The sequence below is a fragment of the Erpetoichthys calabaricus genome, chromosome 10 (genome assembly GCF_900747795.2).
Source record: "Erpetoichthys calabaricus chromosome 10, fErpCal1.3, whole genome shotgun sequence".
In the NCBI taxonomy this organism is placed as follows: domain Eukaryota; kingdom Metazoa; phylum Chordata; class Cladistia; order Polypteriformes; family Polypteridae; genus Erpetoichthys; species Erpetoichthys calabaricus.
The window spans coordinates 20,152,910-20,168,296 of record NC_041403.2 but is presented as its reverse complement, the minus strand read 5'-3'; the positions used below and the strand labels follow the sequence as shown (position 1 = coordinate 20,168,296).

General features: G+C 41.2%; 1 protein-coding gene across 2 annotated transcripts in view; it reads right to left on the bottom strand.

Moving 5' to 3' along the window:
* Positions 1–15,387, bottom strand: part of il23r (interleukin 23 receptor) — a 197,280-nt gene that overhangs the window by 142,303 nt on the left and 39,590 nt on the right. Inside the window, exon 2 of one of the 2 annotated variants that reach the window (XM_051932709.1) lies at positions 10,906–11,025. In XM_051932709.1, coding sequence (XP_051788669.1) covers positions 10,906–10,975 — 70 coding nt within the window. In that variant the 5' untranslated portion in view covers positions 10,976–11,025. Of the gene's footprint in view, positions 1–10,905; positions 11,036–15,387 lie in introns of those variants that run through there. The other variant, XM_028810984.2, reaches the window with a different exon arrangement.

Sequence of the window (15,387 nt, the reverse complement as noted above, 5' to 3'; positions counted from 1 at the left end):
GTCACAATCGAGAAAAGAACGGTTTAGTTAAAACTTGTTCTGATTAGTAGAGTTTATGATTTCTTTGTGAAAGGTCATGAATGGACTATTACAATCTCTAATGCAGATTGGAAGTTTTGGAACTCCAGAATTGTGAATAATTTAATGTTAATTTTGAACGTCAGAGCAAACAGAACAGGTTAAATGTTTTTAAAGTCATGCCGGGATACCAACTTTGGTTTTCTATGGGCGCGACCATGTCAGAACATTTGTGTCAATCATTGTCATTGTGATTCTCCCAGAATTCCCCAGAAAGTGCAGCATCTGTGACATCATCAGAGCAGCAGCATAAAGGCTGTCATGGACATTTCCAAGGTATCCAAGTCTGCAGATAGGTCCTTGCATTTGTGCTTTTTGAAAAATTCTGGAAGAATTCTTGCTCTTGTTTCTGACTTCAGAATTCTGGATAATGGTCTAACTTTGATAAAAGAATTGACTTGTATTATAACTTTCACTTGGCTGTTATATAAGTTGCATTGAGTAAATACAGCTGGATAAATATGTTTTTGTGTAAGTCTTCATTTCAGACTGCAAAACAACAAAATGTGAATATTTTGAAGGGGGGGTTGATTCTTTTCTATACCCACTGTAGTTAAACACATTGGACTGCATTTAATTTTGGCACAAATATTTTTTACTCCTGACTTCAGTTTCATTTAGCGATTGGCATTGGTGTAAGACAGAGGTGGTCAGCGGTTATAAACTCAAGTAGATTAACTACTAATAGCAACAGTTCATAAAGAAATTACTGAGATGGTTAAAGGATCACACCATCCTAAAAAATACTTGTAAACTCAATCACCTCATCCACTGCACATTAAGCTAAATGTCTTCCACCTGTGATCAACTGTAGCCATTCTGATTAATTTAGCATACAAACAGTGTATGCCTGCCTAAGGTAAAGTCATCTCTGATAGAGGATCACTGGAATCATCAGGTGGAGGGGTCCTTACATCAGATTGGCTGGCCCAGCACTGACTCAAGCTGTGGAATGGCCAATAGGGGGAGGCAGCTTGATGGCCGAGGTCTCCAGGACTCTGAACAAATCCAAATCCTATTATGTGATATCATCTACTGTTGAATTCTGCTCGACACTTGTAACATTTCTATTGCACTATTATATTGTATTGAGGATTACTTGTGTTCTGTTCTGTGTATTGTATTGTGTTTATCCCCTTATTTTTGACACCCACTGCACACCCAACCTACCTGGAAAAGGGGTTTCTCTTTGAACTGCCCCTTCCAAGATTTCTTCCATTTTTTTCCCTTCAAGGAGTTTTTCCTTGTCTTCTTAGAGAGTCAAACCTGGGGGGCTGTCAATAGGTAGGGCCTGTTAAAGCCCATTGCAGCACTTCTTGTGTGATTTTGGACTATACAAAAATAAATTGTATTGTATTGTATTGTATTCCTGAAGCATTGAAAGTGCAACTGAAAGCACACAATCAACTATGGTTGGCAAGGCACTATCAAAAGATCTCAGGGATAAAGTTATGGACAGGCACAATGAAATTTAATCTCCCTCAAGCAATATTGTTCCATCATCGTGTCCATTCTGACCTCCTCTAAAACTTTCTGGTTTGGTCCTGCCTCTGTTCAGGCCAAGGCCAATCTGCAACACATCATCAAAGCCTGTGAAAGGATCATAGGCTGTAACTTACCCTATAGGAGCCCAGTAAGAGTCCAGGGTAAGGAAGAGAGCCACAAAGATAATTGCTAATCCAACCCACCCAGGGCATCACCTGTTCCAAAGACTTCAATCTTGCAAACGTCTTTGTGCGATGAAAGCTAAAACAACAGGTCACCTCAACAAGTGCAGGTACTCTGACTAATCAGGACTGAGCTTCTACTCAGTATCTGTGTACACCTGCACTCTGAACTACGTGGAGATTTTAATCCTACAACAATATCTATTTTTTTGTATTGCCATTGTATGCTGCACCATATTTTATTATATTTATCTTTTATTTTTTATTTTATTTTTTTAATTGTATTGATTTTATTAAAATCAAATAACATTCCATACAAGCAAGTCAAGGTTAACAAAACTAGGTTCAAAACAAATCAACTCATACCCATGAGAACGAGAGCTAGGCCAGCAGAGTAAAACTTTAATAATAGCAAAAATCCATAAATAAATAAATTAATTAATAAAAATAAATAGAATAAAAAAGAGGGGAGAGAATCCGCTTCCCCAATTTAAATGTTTATTCTAAAATGTTATTTATTAGAACCTGCCAGGTTTTGAAAAAGTTTTGTACAGATCCTCTAAGTGAGAATTTGTTTTTTTCCAGTTTCAGATAATATAAAACATCAGTTATCCACCGACTTAACAGAGGTGAGTTAGGATTCTTCCAGTTGACCAAAATAAATCTACGTACCAATAGTGAGGTAAAGGCAATTACAGTTTGTTTGTCCTTCTCCACTTTAAGCCCATCTGGAAGTCCACCAAACATGGCTGTTAGTGGATTAGGAGAGATTGTGACACCAAGGCTTTCTGAGAGGCTGTCATGCATGGATGTCGGAGGACTCATCTAAGGGCCGGGGAAAGGTACACAACGACCCACTGAGATTAGAAGAGGGGCTACCGCTGACTTTGTCCTGTTGTTCTTCTTCCCTTTCAGCTCAGAGAAGCCACCAGTAAAGGCACTTAACCCTGCCCATTCCAGAAGTAGCACTATAAAAGAAGGGCCAGCAAAGAGAAAGGCGTCTTTGCTGGGAGACCGGAACGAGCCACAAGGCAGAGTATGAGACTCTTAAAAAAATTCATCCAGAGAAAGAAATCCCTGACTGGGATAACGCAGTGGTGCTATTTTCGTTGCTTTTGTTTATTTTGTTTGTTTCGTCTCGCGACGATTAAAAGGGACACCCCAATTGGCGTCCCAACACTCTGACTGTTTCCAATCTGTCCTTCCACCGCCCGACCACAGAGGAATTTAAAGATTTTGGTCCAAAATGATGTTAATTTGGTGCAGGCCCAAAACATGTGGCCCAATGAGGCTGGAACTTGATTGCAATGTACACAGGTTGGCTTTTGTCCTGGAAACATTTTGGACAATTTTAAACGAGACATATATGCTCGATAGATAGATAGATAGATAGATAGATAGATAGATAGATAGATAGATAGATAGATAGATAGATAGATAGATAGATAGATAGATAGATAGATAGATAGATAGATAGATAGATAGATAGATAGATAGATAGATAGATAGATAGATAATTTATTAATCCCAAGGGGAAATTCACATATTCCAGCAGCAGCATACTGATAAAAAACAATATTAAATTAAAAAGTGATAAAAATGCAGGTAAAACAGACAATAACTTATTATTATAATGTTAACGTTTACCCCCCCAGGTGGAGTTGAAGAGTCGCATAGTGTGAGGGAGGAACGATCTCCTCAATCTGTCAGTGGAGTAGGACGGTGACAGCAGTCTGTTGCTGAAGCTGCTCCTCTGTCTGGAGATGATCCTGTTCAGTGGATGCAGTGGATTCTCCATGATTGACAGGAGCCTGCTCAGTGCCCATCGCTCTGCCACAGATGTCAAACTGTCCAGCTCCGTGTCTACAATAGAGCCTGCCTTCCTCACCAGTTTGTCCAGGCGTGAGGCGTCCCTCTTCTTTATGCTGCCTCCCCAACACACCACTGCGTAGAAGAGGGCGCTCGCCCCAACCGTCTGATAGAATATCTGCAGCATCTTATTGCAGATGTTGAAGGACGCCAGCCTTCTAAGGAAGTATAGTCGGCTCTGTCCTCTCTTACACAGAGCATCAGTATTGGCAGTCCAGTCCAATTTATCATCCAGCTGCACTCCCAGGTATTTATAGGTCTGTACCCTCTGCACACAGTCACCTCTGATGATCACGGGGTCCGTGAGGGGCCTGGTCCTCCTAAAATCCATCACCAGCTCCTTGGTTTGCTGGTGTTCAGTTGTAGGTGGTTTGAGTTGCACCATTTAACAAAGTCCCTGATTAGGTTCCTATACTCCTCCTCCTGTCCACTCCTGATGCAACCCACGATAGCAGTGTCATCAGCAAACTTTTGCATGTGGCAAATTAAAATGAAAAATTTAATTTTAAGTTGAATAATTGTATGCTTTGCGCATATGGAGTTCGAGTGAATTCTGTGCATTGCTACTTTCCACTCCTTTTCTGAGATGTTGAGTGAGAGATTCTTTTCCCACTGTATTCTGCGATCTTTTGTATATTGTGTTGTCTTTGTATGTTGTACCAATACTATCAAGACAAATTCCTAGTACACATTATTGTACCTGGCCAATAAAGTGAATTATGATTTTGATTCTGAAGTAAAAAAGAACACCCAACAACTTTCAATAAAATGGAGTCATAATGCTCAAAACTTAACTTCATTTAAGAGAAAAAAGTGAATAGGACTGACAAACTGGTTGGACTGAACAGCCTGTTCTTGTCAAAATTGTTGTAATGTTCTGTTCACCATATCACTATTCCCTTAACTTTTTCAGGGTGGATGTCGACTTTTGTCGAAATTCAGGGGTAGACGACGGTAATCAGCCATAAAACTCACCATTACATTTTAATTTGACACTCTCTTTGCTAAAAGGAAAGTTAGCTTCATTGGTTTACCTGCATATGGATGAGTAGCGAAGAGCAAATGACCTCTAAAGTGGAATCGACGTCTGGCGAGAGACCAAAGCGAATGCGCAAAGCAAAATACTTTGTGGACGACATTTTGCGTATTATTGCCGAATCAGACTCTGACTTGTCGGACTCCAATTTTGATGCAAGTGATCTGAAGATGGAGATTGAAAATGAAAGTCAGGTACCGGCTTCAGCTGAGCGGTCCCCAGCTATTCGTGGTACTGAACACGCTTGTGTAGCTGATGCGCCTACGGCAACGTTCATCTGGGAGGAGCGCCACTTACTATGACGAGGTGCAAACCAGATTGTGTCACACTGCCACAAGAAGACAGACCAAGCAGCTGGCCCACCACGCATTATTACCGGTCATTAAGCTGCCCCTACATGGCCACCAGAGACCCTGAACAGGCATTGACTGCAGCCACAGCAACAGACGTTTTACATTGATTTACATTTGAAACCTTTGCTTTGTGTGCTTTTTAGAAAAGTGAGTTGCCTGCAAAAAATATTCAGCCCTCAAAGAGTTAAACTCACATGTCTAACTCACTGGGTCAGGTTGGAGCCTTTCAGTTGCATAAGAGCACAAGTCACCATTGCAGTATACAGGAATACATCTTGTATGGTCTGTGTGTTGTGGTGCATCACTACGGGTTGTTTAAGCCATCGTCATTATTTCGCTCTTACGATCAGCTGTGATTTTCCTAGGGGGACCAACGCTCTGACGATCGTCATGGGACTCAAAAACATGAAGATGGGCAAGATTAGGTCATGGGAAAAAAATGTTAAGAAACAATGCACAAGTCTATTGACATCTGTCATCCCTGTTCCATTTAACCTACCACTCAGTGCAATGAATACTTGGTGCATTGTTATGCCCTGTTCTTTAACTGTACTTCATACAATTCGTGTTTCCCTTCTCTATGCCAATCTGGTGGTACCCTTACCGTGTCACCCATCTGGCTAATCCTTTACAATAATTACATGAATTTCTCATTGGGATTAATAAAGTATCTATCTATCTATCTCTATCTATCTATATCAGCCCCATCTACCTTCTCTTCAGCACACATACAACATTTACTGACTCAGAAAGGCAAACAAGATAATTAAAGACCTCCGCCAACCTGCACAGCCACTGCTCTCACTCCTCCATTCAGGGCCTTTGGCTCACACTAGCAGATTCAGGGACAGTTTCTACCCACAAGGCATTAAGTAAGAAATATTGCAACATACACTATATGTCAATGTCAATTTATTTATATAGCACATTTAAAACAATATAGTAATGCTGTGGCCAAAGTGCTTTACAATAATAGAATCCAAGAAAAACAAAACAATTAACATAAAACATCCATCCATCCATTTTCCAACCCGCTGAATCCGAACACAGGGTCACGGGGGTCTGCTGGAGCCAATCCCAGCCAACACAGGGCACAAGGCAGGAACCAATCTCGGGCAGGGTGCCAACCCACCGCAGGACACACACAAACACACCAAGCACACACTAGGGCCAATTTAGAATCGCCAATCCACCTAACCTGCATGTCTTTGGACTGTGGGAGGAAACCGGAGTGCCCGGAGGAAACCCACGCAGACACAGGGAGAACATGCAAACTCCACGCAGGGAGGGCCCGGGAAGCGAACCCGGGTCCCCAGGTCTCCCAACTGCGAGGCAGCAGCGCTACCCACTGCGCCACCGTGCCGCCCAACATAAAACATAAATAGAAATAAAATATATAAACATAAAATAAAATACATAATAAATAGAAGTAATGTTATATACATAAAAAATAGAAGTAATGTTATATAATCACATATCATCAGTATTACTGAAGGTCACGGAATGCAAGTGAATAGAAATGAGTCTTTAGTCTTGTTTTAAACAGTTCAATTGTAGACGACTCCTTTATGTGATGAGGTAAAGAGTTCCACAGGTGAGGAGCAGCAGCTGCAAAAGCCCTGTCCCCCTTAGTTTTACACTTGGTACGAGGGACAACCAGAGACAACTGACCAGAAGATCTAAGCACTCTAGATGGCTGATGTAAAACACACAGTTCAGATAAATAGGCAGGAGCAAACCCATGTAAAGATTTAAAAACTAGCAGCAAGATTTTAAAATCAATTCAAAAACTGACAGGCAGCCAGTGTAAAGAAGCTAAAATAGGAGAAACAGAGTCAGACTTTCTTGCCTCAACCAGAAAGCGAGCGGCAGCATTCTGGACCAACTGTAACCTGCGTATCAGGGATTTGTTAATCCCAGAATACAGCGAGTTGCAGTAATCGAGAAAAAATAAACGCATGAGTAGCTTTCTCAAGATCCCTAGAAGATAAAAAAAGCTTGATCTTACCTAATAGACGAAGTTTGGAAAAAGCAACTCTTGACTACAGAATTTACTTGTTTCTCAAAAGAGAGGTTACTGTCAAAGATAACACCAAGATTACGGACTTGAGGTTTGGAAAAGACAGAGAAAGAGTCGAGAAATCCAAGACCAATTTGGACTTTAGCTGATGGACCCACTATAAGCACCTCCGTTTTATTTTGATTCAGATCAAGAAAATTATTAGCCATCCAGGATCTTAGTTCAGAAAGACAGTTGCACAGTTGATTTATTGCAGAGTTGCAGAAGGGAATATAAACCTGAGTATCATCAGCATAGCAGTGAAAAGAAATGTTAAATTTCCTACAAATCGCTCCAATAGGGTGAAGGTATATAGAGAATAAAATAGGACCCAAAATGGATCCGTGAGGAACACCACATTTAAGAGGAGCAGTGGATGAAGAAGATGAATTAAAAGTCACTGAAAAGTGTCTACCAGTTAAATATGACCTGAACCAGTTAATAGCAGCCCCTTTAAGCCCAACAAGATGTTCAAGCTGCAACAGCAATATCTCATGGTCAATAGTGTCAAAGGCAGCGGACAGGTCAAGGAGGAGAAGGACTGCCGCATCACCTGAGTCAGTAATAAGAGGGATGTCGTTGAACACTTTCAGGAGTGCCGTTTCAACACTATGATAACTCCTAAATATATATGGCTAAAAGCTTGTGGACACCTGCCCACCACACCTAAATGAGTTTGCTGGACATTTCATTCTCAAAGCTATGGGTATTAATATGGACTTGCCACCCCTTGTGGCTCTAACAGTCTCCACTCTTCAGCAGTATCCACTCCCCACAGAGCTCTCTGGTGGATTTCTGTTTGCTGAGGCATTGGCTGGAAACAACTTTCTGGTTTGGGTCTCCCCTTAATGTTCTCAATGTTTGGGTAGTGCACAGAAGGGCATCTCCAAACACACAACACATCGCACTCTGGGCCACAGTGGCAAATGGCCACTTCACATTCCACTCCTGTAGGGTAAGGACAGGAAAATGCGGATAAAGTGGCCATGTGTTCATCATAACTGAATGACTGAAGATTAGAAAAATATTACTTGGTCTGAGGAATCTCAAAGCTGCTGTGACATGTAGATGGTTGTGTCAGAATCAGGGATAAACAGCAATGAATCTGTGGATCCTTGTATCCATGTTACAGGCAAGTGGTCATTTAATGGTGTTGGTGCTTGTCATTTCTACTTCCGGACAATGGTAACGTCTACCAACTGACCATCTAAGCACTGTAGCTGACCATGTGCATATTATGATGACTACAGTCCACCCTTTCACAAATGAATGATGTGCCATCATCTCATGCTACTTTCACTATCATGGCAGTGGCTTCATCTTACTCTAATTTCCTACACAGTCCGCAGATCTCAGCCCAATAGAAGGCTTTAGGGATGAGGTGGGATGCAAAGTTTGAATGAATGAATGAGTGCTTAAAAATCTGTAGCAACTGTGTAATGCTATTTAGTTAGCAAGGACCAAACTCCATAAGGAACGTTTCCATAAACTTTTTGGATCTGTTTCTCCAAACATTCAGGAGGCAAAAGAGAGTTATACCCTCTGCTTGATAGGTGGGCCTAACAAAGTGGACACTGAGTGCTTTGATATACAAAAAATGAACTGAACAGAAGACCCTTCAGTGTTCACTGTATATGTGTATAGCAGGGCAGAACAATAGTTAGTGCCATTGTTTCAAAGCTCAAGCTTCATATTCTGGCCCCATCAATCACTGTCTGTGAGTGCCTTGCATGTTCTTTCTGTGCCCAGGTGAGTTTTTCTCTTCCTACTTGGGATTTTCTCACACATTTCAAAAACGCATATATTAGGTCAGCTCTAATATGGCTCTGTGTACATCCAGGGTTGCTCCTTGTCTTGTGCTGAATGCTGCCAGTGCAGGCCATGACCCCTACAACCCTGGAGGGGATTAAGTTCAGAAACCAGTGGATGGAGCCATTGAGCTAAACAGTGCAGAACACAGGTGGGTTCCAACACTTTCCATGAGTAGCAGGTGACCTCTGAGTACCTCAGTAGTGTAGCTTGGTACAAATGGAGGGAGGAATTTGGTATGAAGCCCAATAAGAAGTAGGCAAAGAGAACAGGCATAGTGGAGAGCACCAAGAACACAGAACATCACGAAGATACTTTATTTTGGTTTTGAATCTTTATTTGGCCCATTATGTTAAAAGCAGCTTGTCATTTCTACTTCCGGACATTGCCCTTTTACATCCTTTTTACAGAAGCTCAGTATTTCTCATATATTTAAAGAGTGTATTGTAAAAAGCCCAATTTCCTACTGGGGACAAATAAAGTTCTATCTATCTATCTATGAGTTATATAGTGCCTTTCATATCTATCTATCTATCTATCTGAGTTATATAGTGCCTTTAATATCTATCTATCTATGAGTTATATAGTGCCTTTCATATCTATCTATCTATATTACTTTGGCTACTGAAAATATATCATAATAATAATAAAAACGGATGGACTGGCATCCCGACTGGGATGGAGGGTGAGTCCTTGCCCAGCTGGGAATCTGTAATGGAAGGACAGCAGGAATGGAGACACAACCTGGCTAGAATGCTTTTCAATTCTTATCCCAGTTGGGGTGAAAGGATAATGGATGGACTGGGAGGGAAATTATATAAGGAACAATTTATCCCCCTGAATGATAGGTGCCAGTGTTCCTCTGGCTTGGGCTCAGTTTATTACACCCACAGGGGTGCCTGGGACTTGAAGTTTGGAAGGGCTTAGTACATGTAATTATTCTGGCTGAAGAATTCCATATGGGCTGCAGCTGGTGACGGAGTTTATTGGGGACACCAAAGAGAATGGATATGCAGTAGTCTATGGATATGTTGCAGTCTCAGATTATTAGCTGTCAAGATTTATTCTAAAACTTTATTACAAAACGCCTGTGGTAAAATAAAGGACTGATTAGAGTTAAACTAAGTCATCTATCATTCTTATTTCAGGGTCACAGGGAGCTTGAATCTAACCCTGCAGGTCTGAGCACAAGGCAGGAGCCAATTCAGAATGGCACACCAGCTGAACTCCATCTCACATAATATAATTGTGGGTCTTGGGTTGCCAGAGCCTATCCCTACAACACTGGGTGCAATGCAAGAACCAACACAAGATTAGGCACTAATCAGTCTGTCTTGTTTCATATAGTATCATCAAGAGCATTAACAAATGCTGTGCAAATCAATAGTCTATGGTTCAGACTCATTTTAATGGGGCATCTTCAATGACAAGTGTCACACATGTGCACCTGGGCATCACCTTCCTGGCTCTGCTGAGGTAAGTCCCTCACCACTCTGGGACAAGAGGGACTGCTAATGTTAAAGGATCTCTTCTTTTTCTACCCAAAGCTCCAAGAAGACGCCCAGTGAGGGCACCTAACCCCACCCACGATGCACAAAGTAGGCCCCTCTCCTTACAGTTGTGACTCTATTAAATCAGACAGCCCTAGAAGAGGATGCCTCATTTTGGACCCAGAACTAAACCTGTACAGGATGCCAGTACAATTCCCGACTAAGATAACTTCATCAGGCTAGTGCAGCCATTATTTAAGTTGAGTGCACTCCTTTCTTTTTATTGTTCATTCATTAAACAGTGTTACCAGCAGTGAGAACTGGGGCTTCAGCTTTAAGTCCCGTGGTCTGTTGCCCCAGTCACACCTGACATTTTTAAAGTCTAATGTGTCTGGTGGAGAGTGGAGACTTGATATACACAGGACTGCTCATTAAGAAAATGGCTGAGCTGGAACTTTACTGGCTTCCTAAAAATTCAGAAGCATTAACATTATTAGCTTATTTGTATTTTTTCTTTACCTCACATATATTCAGTAGTACTTACCTTCAGTGTTCCACCAAAACAGCACATGGAGAAACAAAGCCACCTTGCAGCAATGGCAGGTTTGATTCATTTTGAAAACGATGCATTTCAATATGTCACAGAATTAACCTGGCAGAATATCTGAAAAGAAAGCAAGAGATAAGAATTTGATTTATTATTAAAAAAATGCCTAATGAAACGATTTCTACGTACATTTTACTTGCTTTTTTGTGTTATATTGCATGTTATTTTAGATTCATAAAGCAGTCTGGGCTTGTTAAGAGAAGGCCATATATAGTATGTACATTGTGGCCGGGTACAAGAATGCAGCTTGATGATGATCTTAAAATAATTTAGGCCAGCAAATTATTCCATTTAATGATAAGACAAAAGTAAAAATAATGCCTGTCGTGGCATTACTTTGGCCTAATGTCAGGTTTGATCAAATTAAAACAAACAGGAAATTGGAAGCATTTCAGTCACACTCTGGGAGGCCCGTCTAGTGACACATTCCTTTCACAAACGACCCTTCCTTCCGGGAGTCAGGTGGTTTTCTTCTCGCGGGGCTGGAAAGGGGCAGGGCTATCTGCCTTCACTGAAATAGTGTTAGTGGCAGCGCCCTCACAGTGGTCCAGTGGGCATTACAAGCCCTTGAGGTGATCCACAATATATACACACACACACACACACACACACACCCATATATATATTATATATATACTAGGGAGCTTTGCCCCCTGCTCATTTCGCTTGCCAACACCCCCTGCCTGTGCTACGCGCCAGGCACTTCGCGTCTCTGCCGCTCACGTATGTGGATTTCACTTTCACCAAACAACAAATCTTTTAATTCTCATGGATATGCCTCTTCATTGGGAAGAAACACTACTTTTCCCTGATGGCAACACAAATTAGATGATCTACAAGTCTCCAACTTAAAGTTTAAATCTGAACAATATATGCAATCTCTTTTCCCTGTTCCATTATTTCACAGGGTAACACTTTCCGTTTGTTTGCTCTAATGCAAACTTTACTATAATTTTTTTGACACTTCCGAATTTTAGTATTTTCACCATCTCTAACCTGCTCTGCATGTGTATCGTGCCAACGTTTTTGAATTCTTTACGACGTTCTACTTTGTCATCTGCTCTTTGTCTTTTATTTCTGGCCCCGGGCCCGGTTAAATCTCTTGGTACAAAGTCTTATCTCGCGGGACGTGAAAGTTTGTCTCTGAAAAAGTCACGTCTCATCCCAGGATTTTTTTATTATAATAGAGATACATACAGTCATAGGGAGGACACGGATTGTCTGGCATCCTGGCTGGGAAAATGGATCCTTTCCTGGCTAGGAGTCCTTAATAATGGATAGATGAAGGGAAGCATTCTCCCAGTCCCAGCTGGTAGCATCCCTCTGGTGGATCTCTTATGTTAAGATTTATTCTAAAATGTTATTCCAAAACACCTGCAGGGCTGCTTGGGAGTTGTAGTCCCAATGGGTGGCCCTACTGGGTGTTTTGGGAGCTGCCAGGGGAGCTGTAGAAAGGAGTGCTTCTTGTTTTAGAGAGGTTCCATCAGACCAGAAGTGCTTCCTTCTAATGTAGTGACACTGGAAGTTCTCCCAGGTCTAGTATGAAAGAATCTGCTCCATCTTACCCAGGGGAGTTGGAGTTGGGTGTGAAGGATGGACAAAGCTCTCCTGGAAGGAGTGGAGGTGAAAAGAAAGAGAATAGAGAAAAAGTATTGTTTGTTTTTTCAAAATGAAATTGTACAATTATGTCTTGGGCTGTTTAGGACTTAAGTAAACCCCCTACAGGTCACAATATATATAAATGTACAAGTGGCATGGTTGGAAAATTTTGAGGGTATATTTTGTACAAATGTTTGAGGGTTTTTCTTCATACAAAGAACTACAGGCACATGTAATAAACTACTAAGCAGTGTGGTAGACAGTAGTACTTTAAGGACCTTCAAAGCCAAACCGGATGTTATTTTGGACAATCTTGGTGAATAGGTTGGATGAGCCGGCTGGCTTCCCGGCACAGTTGTACCAGTTTTCCGATGAATAGAATGGATTGCTTCCTTGAAAACGACCTCAACACCTCCCTGGTCCCTACCCTTATTCTGTTTTCACATTCTCAATTTTTCTGGCATTGTTTTTTCTCCCTGTGTTTTGATGTTCCTCCTGCATCCCTATGATGTGCAAATTTTGCTAACTGGTGACATTAAATTGGTCTTGTAGGAGTGAGTGCGGTTGTGTGTTTGAGTGTCACATCCAGGACTCATGTGCCAGTGCCATGTGGGTAGGCTATGGTGCCATGTGACTCTATAAATAGATAAAAGTGGGTTCTATGAAAGAATGATCCTACCCCCAGGAGACTAAAGCCAAAGTCACAGCATGCGACTAGTCATTGGGTATGTCAGACTTGCCAAATGAAGTTGCCAGACCATGTAAATTTAGACAACTGAAAATCTCTGGCCATGTCACGTTCACCCAACTGAATGCCTACATTCCAGCACAGCCTCCTGTTTGTGGTAGCCAATAATGTGCTGCCTGACTGAGTCGATGCTGTATGAAGGGTTAACAGATACGGCAAGCTCAACTGCAATCTCTGCCCATGTGTTCCTTTTCCCATTCTCTTGTGGTACGTAAAACACAAGACATCAGTCAGGCGAGTGAGGTCCAAAACACAAATTCCAAATTCCATATTCCTCATCACTGCATTATATGCATTGTACTTCTCGATGACCATTCATTGTTTGTCAGCTCTCGTGTACACAGAGTCCACCCCAACAGCTAAAGGCAAAAGCAAACCTCTTTGCTGGTATCAGAGCAAGTTGTGAACTAGCTGGAATGAGCTGCTGGACATGACACATTAGGCAACTGGCTTTAGAGAAGCTCACTGTCAGCTGCCTCCAATTTGCTTGAGGCTAATATGACATGGCTTCAATGTGAGTTTAGCAGCAGCCCATAAGGCTTACCTTTTCAATAATGGGTCAACCAAATATTTAACCGTTACTAGGAAAAAAATCAATAAAAGATGATCATAGGGTACAAAGACATTCTGCAAATAAAGTAAGGAAATGACACAGATGAAGGCCTAGAAGGAAGGGACTAGGAGACATGAACGGTGGCTGTCAGTGAATCCTTACGAGCACAAGGGAAGAGAGGATCATGGAGTTGGTTATATTTACGGTATGAAAGGTTAGGAAAAGCTGTGACTTGGACAAACTGCAGGAAGCTATGCTGAATATTACCCCCATGAAAAAGTAACAGCGCCTCAGCAGCAATCCAAGTGCATGAAAGGTCCATTTTCACTATGTGTCAATTCCTGCCACTAAGAATAGGGCGCCATTACTAAAGCTGCGCTCAGGGCTTTGATCGCATTCAGATATTAATGTTTCCACAGCTCAGCTGACCTACATTTCAGCATTTTGAAAAGGTCAGCATTTCTCTTCAGGATCTTTCTAAACACCGCTTCACACATTAGACACTCTTCTACTTTTATCACTGACGTTTGTCTTTGGTGTTAATCTTGAGGTATATTGGATCCAAACACATGCCACACTGTCACATGACCTAATTGGAATTAAAATGCTGAAAATAATAAGTGCTGCGCCATAAAATGCTGATTATTTACCGACAAGCTGCAATTATTTTTTCTGAGCCCGTATGTGCCTGTAGGCTGGAGGGTTTGTACTCTCATTAGGCGGTAGCTCAAGGCCGAGAGAGGTTGGATGAGAAAGCTGTGTGTAATTAGAGGTTATCAAAAGAAAGCCTATGACCTGGCAATAGCATAAATCAAATTGAAATGCTCACCGAGGTGCCACAGGTTGGAACATTTAAAGCTTGTAAATAAAGCTTAATAAATAAGGAGAGAGACTGCAAAGTTTAAGGGCTGCACATCAAGACAAAGAGCATAAGAACACTTTAAAAAGAGTTGTTATTGGCCATCAAACTGATTGGTCTGTTACTTACTTATCTCTGGTTGTATGAAAAGGATTATAGTATTTGATGTTTTGCATGGTTTCTTTTCATCTGTTGTATTGTTATTTTGATTACTAACACAATTTCTAGGTTTTGCTTCCTCCTTCGATTGCACAGTAATAATTAAGTCAATTAAATAGTCAATCATTTTATTTAAGGCCATGGCCAAAACAGAGCAGAAGCCAGGTAGCACTTGCTTATACAAAGAGTTATATGAAGAGAGTACTAACATTGAGCTGATTAAAGGAAAGACCCTCGCAATAGACTTGACCCTCTGGCAACTGAACAAACATCTTCATAAAAAATTATTTTTAGCTTTGAACTTCATCTTGTTTCAACACTAAGTTTGGTTTAGCCCTACTGATCTTGGTGAAAGACTGGATGATTTTTGCGTGTTGAACTCTGCTAACGACTGTGATCATTCTTATGATTTGCCCATAAAGAAAGTCCTGTTAACACCTCTGCTGTTCATTAAAATAACTTGTCCAAAAGGACACTCCATTTATCCTACAACAACAATTT